General features: G+C 38.0%; 1 protein-coding gene across 3 annotated transcripts in view; it reads left to right on the top strand.

Moving 5' to 3' along the window:
* Window positions 1-7,902, top strand: part of gfra1a (gdnf family receptor alpha 1a) — a 102,798-nt gene extending 94,896 nt beyond the window's left edge. For all 3 annotated transcript variants that reach the window (XM_067610638.1, XM_067610639.1, XM_067610640.1), the window contains 2 exons: window positions 1,459-1,506; window positions 4,012-7,902. In XM_067610638.1, coding sequence (XP_067466739.1) covers window positions 1,459-1,506; window positions 4,012-4,164 — 201 coding nt within the window. In that variant the 3' untranslated portion in view covers window positions 4,165-7,902. The remainder of the gene's footprint in view (window positions 1-1,458; window positions 1,507-4,011) is intronic.
* The last annotated feature ends 868 nt before the right edge of the window (window positions 7,903-8,770 follow it).

Below are 8,770 nucleotides of genomic sequence, written 5' to 3'. Positions count from 1 at the left end.
TACTGACATTGGAGTCACTACTACAGCAACAAGAAACTTTACTGCACAGCCAGTTGTATTTGCTGGATAAATGCAGAAGGTTATTTATTTAAATGATATAAGTTTATGTTCAGTAGCAAAGGCAGAAGTAGAATGATGATGACTGCTGCTTGACTGGTCTTGTGGAAGAGGTTGGACTGTGGGGTTCGACATATAACGTTCAACCATCCAGTGGAGACTGCAGTTTGCATTTCTTCTCCTGCAAACACTCAGTTTCATGACCACAATCTTTCCCAAACGGTTTAGCTAGCTGAGCCAGACCTGAACTATCAAGGTGGCCAATTAAAAAACACTCATATGAGTAGATTTTGTAACATGAGTCATTTGAAGACAGTAACAAGAACATATTTTGTTATTTAGGTATATAACAGAGATCTTGTTCTACTAAATCCATCGCATATGCTGTAATTTTAATAGTCCTCTATTAATATTCTATGAAACACATTAAAAAACACATGTGCTATCAAAGCAACGCTCACCGCTGTCGTCACAGAGCAGCTTCGACCCTCCGTTTACACACGGGGCAAGTTTGTTTCTGTGTGTGTGTGTGTGTTTGTAGGAGAGAGAGAGAATCAGAGACGGCGTGTTTTTAGCGTGCGACAGCCATTGAATGATAAATCTGAGATGAAATCAGAGTCAGGGTTTGACTGTCCCTCTGTGCTCAGCCTCGCTCTTCTTCTCCTCTCAGTGTAAATATCAGACGCATTAAAATTTAACAGGCTCTCTGGGTAAACTCTCCAAGGTTATTGTAGTTTTTTTTTTTTCCAATTTAGCTTAGTTTTCAGTTTTATTGTCTGATCTGCTTTTATGATCAGGCCGGTATGGAGCTGTCAGAACTGTATACACTGAATGTGATGTGATGGCTATTTGGACTTTTGCTAAACTATTTGAACGCTGATGCTTGTGTCTGGTTTGTACCTGTTGTGTAAACATATCGGCAGCATTTTCAGTCTAATTAGATTTTGCATGGCAACATTGATTTGTTGATCAGAGCAAATTAATTACTGCAGATTCTGTGTCGACTTTCAGTTTGGGCTCAGCGTGACGGTTGTCAGAGCACCAAAAATCTGTTGTGTTGTCATGATGATGTGTAAAATACATACAGTGCCAGTCAAAGGTTTGGACACACTTTCTCAGGTGTGTCTGACTGGTTCTGTACAGATGAAGCAAACTCAGTTACCCCATAGCTTGAAGGGAAGGAAGCAGATCTGATTTTATGCGGATGTGTTGCTGATAAACCAGTTTAGACCATAATACGTTTCAGATCTTGTCCATCCCAAAGTTGGAAGCTGCATCTGGAATTTATAATCTGTTCATTTGGATCATTGACATCAACAAAAAGTATAACTATAAACAGGAATCTTCATTTTCTTGTGTTTTCTGGAGGTTGGATTGTGATTCTTTGTCTGTCTTTTGCAGGCTCAGAAATTGAAGTCAAACTCAACTGTTGATGGCGTCTTATGTGTGGTAAGTTTATTGTCAGTTATATTGTACGATAAAATGCAATTGCAATCATGAGACAATGTGTATAACATGTTCTTCTTCCATTTAAACTTCTGGTTAATGTAAAACACTTTGAGTATGACAAGAAAAAATCACCTGTAGGAAAAAAAAACGACTGAAAGGTAGAAAACAGCTGAAGGTTTAGAGAATATTTGAGCTGATTTACAAGTTTCACCACATTAATTACAAATCACATATACTTGACATTACTGTCAAAGCAAACCTTAACTTTTTATTAATTTCCTACGTTCTAGACAATCATTGTTTTCAATTAAATAAACTGTTCCCTTAAAACATGAGCATCATGCAGGCAGTCACAGTAAGCATTTGACCCATTTACTTATTTGTTTACAATTGTTTTGCAGTTAAACCATTAAGCAGCCAAATCTCAAATTTCTTATATTAGAGCATCCTTGAAGAAAAGAAGAAACACATTCTGGGACTGCAAGACCACAATAATAAAACTTTCACAAAAAAAATAAAGGTGCAAAATCCATGTGGTGACAAATTGCTGTCAAGTCAAGTTGATTTTCTGCAGTATGGCTTGATACTGGTGGTTCAGATAAAGTTGAATGTCTTCAGTTTTGGACATCTTAGCCTGAGAAAACCTGCACAAAACTTGTTTTGGGAGATGAAATCTCAAATCGTTTCTCCATTTTATCCAAGAAAACAATTTTATTTAAGATCACAAGGCAATTGCCTGAGTTATCAAATCACCACAAACTCTAATCCAACCTCTGTTGGAAGTCTCTGACCTCCCTCTGACAGTGATTGCCACGGCAATCCTCCCTGCCTCCTTTGTAAACTCCTGTTCTTTGTAGTTCCTTTGAGGCTGAAATGGGAACGTTGCTTTACTGGTGGCTTTTAAAGTTCACTGTAAATGTCATTGTACAATAATAAGGCACTGTTATGCACTGGACTGACATTTAATAGAGGCAGGGACAGGTCTGGAGGAGATGACCCAGCAGTTAGCTTGCGGCTTTATTAGCAAGCCAAAGACTGGTGGGGAAGCTCGATATACACATACATACATCTGCATGGTGGCACATACAAACGCACTCACACACACACACACACACACATAAATGTAGCTTTCCACTGTGGCATTTTAGTTATAAAAACAACCTTTCGATTTTTTACTTCGTCATACCAACTGAATACATTTTACACAATTTTATACATGATATTATTGAATTAAAATGCCTAATGTCTTGAAGGATACCACATACTGCATGAATGATTTAAACACCAACCGAACTCCAATTTAAATCCCATTTGTATTTATTTTATTCTACAACTTTGTTTTTTTTCCCTTTGATCCTCATAACTATGTCTGTTTTCATCTGATTATATTTCTCAATCTCTGTAAAGCACTTTGGTCAACTTTTGTTGTTTTTAAATGCACTCTATAAATAAATTGACTTGTCCTAAGTCCACTTTATGTCACAGTTGGTATAAGATGCCACTGGCAAACAGATCATTGGGAAAAAAGGTTTTCTCGAAGACCTAAACACCTCAAAAAGTGACAATGACTCTTTGCTAGAAATGTTCTGCTGTTGTTGTTGTTGTTAAAAATCTCAGACTCTGTTGTGGATAAAATCCAGAGACCAGGCGTCAGGTGTCTCTTAACACACTTTGGCAAGAGGGGGTTGAAATACAGTATATGAACCTTTGCAGCAGCTTAAGCATATGCCTTAAGGTCAGACTTTAACACATAGGCTCACTGTTTATATCAGCAGCTTAGTTGCGAGATAAACGAGGAATCACTTCAGATTTACTTTCTGCCAAACCCCTTAGCCGACCCTCTCTCTACCTTTGTCAAGCCTCTCAAAGTCTGTCATTCATTGTTGGAAAAGTGGCTTCTTGATTTCACTGCAAGGCAAAAGCAGGCTTCTCATTTTAGATGTCAACCATTGATTTTGATGGTTAAAAATGGCTGCCACTGCCAGATTTGAACAAGCAGAGTTAGCTACAGTAGCTACATAACTTTACATCCAGGATTTGGTTGGAAAATCTGTCTCCAGCTGACTTTTTAATGCGTCCAGCAGTCTCGTTTGAAAATAAGAAACCTGCAAAAGAGTTTTTACTATGCATGTGATAGCTACTTAAATGATACAATTGTAAATCAGGGCTGTAAATGCAAAAAATAAGACTAAAGCTAATGTCACAGGTGAAAAGTTAGCATCCTCGACAGTTGATGGTCCATGTAAAAAAAACAGTGAGAGATCAGACTGTTTATTTTTTCATCATGGGAAGTTCAGTTTTTATTGCAAGAGGACATTTTACTGAGCTTTAGTCACTGACTTCATGCAGCAGAAAACAAAACAGCCTTTGGGTGCAAGGAACATCTGGGAATCTGGTTTAAAATTGGTTTCAGCCAATCAGCTCCTTTGAAAAAAGATTCAGATGTGGAACATTTTATTATTTTTTTTACCATACTAAACTCTCCCTTCTTTATGTCTCACTCAGGACCCTCAGATAGATGGTCCAAGCACATCCAACGCCATTCTGAGAAACTCAGCTGCGTCCAGACGGCCTGCAGGTCTGGTCTCTCTGCTGCCCCCGCTGCTGTGGCTGTGGTACTGCATCCTGCCAGCGCTGTCCTCGCCGGGCGTCTTGTAGCCTCACCGCTTTACAGCAACAAACTACAACGGACTGACAAACACACATTTGTATAAAAGAAAAAGCAAAACAAGAAATTATATCCTTTCTTCTCAGTAATACCTGTTGTACTTTTATTTCCCTCTGGATTCTATCTCTCTCTTTTGATTCCTACTTTGGTTTTTTTAATGAATTTTTGGGAAGCTTTGTTTAATGTTGGTTTTTTTTGTTTTTTTGCATTGCAGCTGTGTGCTAAACAGTGATCTACTTTATGTGTTAACTCAGTTTGGCCGTGTGTTCCCTTTGGGTTAGTTGAGAAAAAAAAAGGGATTTAAAGCTTCTGTGTTGCTTGATTGGATAGAAATGAGAAAACACTCGAGGACCACATTCCACTAATACAACAACAGTACACACAATGTAAATTAGCATCGATTTTTGGAGTCGCCAAATCAGTTTTCACTCACGTCTGTTTGTGTGTTGAGGCTATAGGTGGGATCTTTTGCTTAAAAGTCACAGTCAGTTCAGTAACGGCTACATTTTATCACTTGGGCAGCCTTTTAGGTGTTATTCAGTCTCCTCTGTGGTTTGTGTATGTTTTAATGACGTGATCTGGTATTTTACATTTTTATTAGCTGAATGAAAAGTTCATCTGGATAATTTACCTGACAAAATGTCACCTGAGAGCCTAGTTAACACCAATAATCTAAACATCAGAAAGCAATGTGCGCCCAAACTGTCTTTACTGTAGCTCACACTGAACACACATCGCCGCTGGCAAAAGCACACAGGCGAAGTCCCACAAACACATACTGCACATATTCACACATTCAGACAGAAACACACAGCAACACACACACAGCGCCAGGCTTTCTGCTCCCTTTTTTTACACCTTGTTTTGCCAAGAGAGTGATACTCAGAGATCACAGAACGGTAGATTATACGCTGCTGTGGATGGCTGAATCCACTCGACTCATTAGTGATTGTACATACTTGTAATTGTTAAAAGTCCAAGCCATGTTCAGTGTTTCTCTATGGAAGCTGACAGAGAAGCTGCTGCAGTTTCACCTGAATGATTTTTTGGAGTTTTGATGTACTTTTGCTGCACTGCGTCCACAAAAACAAGAGCTGAGGACAAAAAAAAAAAAATAGGCTAATTGTTGTAGAGTATATTCAACAGTAACTCATGCCTCCATTGCTCCAAAGCTCAAAGTATCCTTTTTCTGTCACTTCAGTGTTACAACTTATTGCCTCAATTGTGAAACTGTCAAATATGTTGGAGGAGGAGGCGAACTCTTCAAATTGACTGTTTGCTAAGCCCCGCCACCCTTAGTTACTGCTGCTACACCTGTCAAGCTTTGCATGCTAGCGCGGCACACAGTTTTGGAAGAATTGGCCTTTAATTCCAGACAGAAGTACACAAAAGCAGGCTTCTCAATTTTAGCTGGTGACCATCCGTTTTGTCGGCTAAAATGACAACATTTTATCAGCTGTAGCTAGCCAGCTGATTAATAGAGTGCTGTGTGCTGGCTATAAAACTTATCCAGATTACTTTTATGATGTTTCCAGCTCAAGTTGTTTTGTTTTTAATATGCAATTTCTGGCTTTATGTAGGATATCTTGCTAACTCCGCCCTGAAATATGAACTAAAGCTAATACTGTAGGTCCCACACAAAAAGTCACCTGTTGATGATCCATGTAGAAGGAAATAAAGGAACAGCATTGTTGTTTTGCAGGATAGAGTTAATTAGCCCTACAGCATTATCAGAAAAATGTAAGATTAGACTGTTAGTTTGTTCTAATATAACTCTGCCTTTATATAGAAAAACATACTTGGACAAGCAACACAAATGAGAGTATAAATAAATGGCTTTGAAGATGACTAACTGATGAGTTAGTATCTTGAGTAAACCCAACAAAGAGCTGGACAGAGCCGCTAACGTTGCCCTAAACTCTGGTAAGGTTACTCAAGCTCACAATCAGTGGATGTACTGGTCCCAAACTAGGCTTTTGCTTTTTCTAAATGTTACCTAGAATCCCACAAAATAAGTTAGATTGCTAATAATACAAACTACTACTGTAAGTAGTAAACTAGGAGTCAGGTATGCTAACATGCTAACATTAGCAGCTTATGTTAGCTCCAATCAACAAGTTATTTCCTTGGGTTGTTACTAGCTACAGTTGCTACGCTGTAACTGGAGACGGGATTAGCAAACAGCCAATTCTCTTTTTTTTTTTTACTCCAGCAAACGTGTGACACGTGACTTATGTACTGTGTTTAAATTGTTCAAGCATTTTGTATGTCTGCTCCTGAGGACTGCTGGGAAAAATTTCGAAAAAGCCACAGCATCGCAATCACATTCAGTTCTCAGATGTAGACGAGCATCTGCTTTCATCAGCTTTTTCAGGCGGAATCATAATGGTTTTCCAATTCCCTCGACAGGATATTCAAACTTTTACTTTTGACAGACTTTCCTACAAGACACGATCAGGACGTTTACATACATCACTGTGGCATGTTCAGCAAATCACATTATCCATGTGGACACTGACAGGAGCATTTCAGACACGCTGCTTGGGTTTATGTAGCTTCTCAAACATGATAATGTATAGTAGAACTTAAATGTTATTTACCGAGCATAAACATGGTATATGCACTGTATGTACTTGGCTGAAACTATAAATTGGACAAATAAATGTCTGATGATATTCTATTCCAGAGCATTGTGAGCTATTTTGACATTCAGATACTACATAGAGTACATTGAATATGCCAGAATATTGTTTTTTATAACAACTTATATGTATATTTCTCCCAGTATGTACATGATTATGGAATATTATTGCATCTGAGAAAGAGGATATCAATGTAACTCTCCTATTGTAGTTAAATATGACTGTATTTCCTAAGCATATTGTTTTGTACCATAGCCCCATTTATGATGTTGCTTAAATATAGTATTGATTTTTTTGGCTAAGATTTGAACTTATTTTTCTATCTTTTACTATTTTTGCTTTTGATGAGTAGAAGTGAATGAAGGACACAGATAGCTTGTATTTGAAGATGTTCAGCTTTTTTTTTAAAAGAATTTTTGATGCTGTTACAGTAATTATATTGGTTTTACCACTAAAATAATTACAGTGACAATGATGAGAAGTTGAGCAACAAAAGGAATTTGTAATTGCATGGTAGTTGAGAAGGGAATAAATCAATGTTTAAAGACAAATATATTAAATACGACACCATTTACTGGCTTTTTATTGATATATTTGACCAGAGCAGGAGAATTCCCACAGATTGTATGTGTGCAGTTTTGATAGAAAGTTAAGAGAAATGTTACGAGAACAAAAACTCTAAATGGGACGGATTACTTTTCTCAGACTTGAGTCTTACGTCTGATTTTTTTATATTTCAATCCCAGAGTCATATCTTCACGGGCTCTGGAATTTCCTAGTTGTGCCACTTAGGGAATATGAGGTAAAGTAAACTTTATAAAAGTTTGTTCACCTTTCTTTGAAGACTACTTTGAGCTCGGTAGACCTCAGAACTGGGGTCCTACTTTTGGACAAAAAACAAAGGAAAGAGATGGTGAATATTTTTGCTGTCCATCTCCATCCCATCTGTTGTTTAAAAATACCAGAAATGGCTTTTTTTGGAGATGCAGACTCCCTCAGCTATCTGGCATCATTAACTTCTTAGCTTGTGAAAATGTAAAATCTATTGTACAAAAGTTATAATTAAAAACTGTTAAATCACCCAGACTGTTTGTACGCTGGTGTTATTTCACTGAACAAAAAATGAAAAAAGAAACCCAACCGAGAGGCAGACACCTGGAAAAGTCAGATAGATGGCACAAAGGATTAAAGAAAGTTTGAGGTCATCTGAGGTGAACCCGAGAGGCTGATAAGACCTCACGAGTTAATGTTGCCGACCTCGGGTTACCAAGTCAAAGGAGACATGGAGAGCAAAGAGATGAGACGGGATAAAGAAAGTCATCTGAGGTCTCTGATGACTTTTTAGCTTTGGCCAACCGACATGGGGGGGAGGGATCACCTCAGGCAGGCTGAGCACTCAATGATACTGTATTATCTGGTGCTTCATGGGGAGACACAAGAGGTAAACCAGAAACAATGGGGCATAAGTTAATCCCATACATACACCCTGAACTGAGCTGCAAGCAATCGGCTGGGGGAGTCAGCTGTCTTCAATTTGAATCTATTATATTACTCTGAATGGTGTCTGACTGTGAAGATAGTTTGGGTTTCATGTGCTGATGTTTTGGCATAGCTGTCTCTGAAACTTCTACTATGCCAGTTTTCAAATAACATAAAAATGATATTAGATAATATTAGTTTGCGAGCCTTTAACTAGAGGTTAAACTGTTTTTTTTGCTCCCATGTGGTCTTCCATAACGTTAGATTGTTTTGACGAGTCATAGTGCAGCTAAAAAGCCAATGTCAATTTGTTGGAATGAAGTGAAAACAGCCCCAATAAGTCAATAAAATACCTTTTCCATTCTCCAAACTTTCTGAGATGTTTATTCATTTAGTGAACGAAAGCTTTCTACGACTGAAATCAATTCTAATCCGGTTTGCTCTTGCCAAAGAAACACTGAAACAAAATCATTTT

This window comes from Thunnus thynnus, chromosome 14 (genome assembly GCF_963924715.1).
Source record: "Thunnus thynnus chromosome 14, fThuThy2.1, whole genome shotgun sequence".
NCBI classification, from domain to species: domain Eukaryota; kingdom Metazoa; phylum Chordata; class Actinopteri; order Scombriformes; family Scombridae; genus Thunnus; species Thunnus thynnus.
This window is presented reverse-complemented; position numbering and strand designations above follow the sequence as displayed.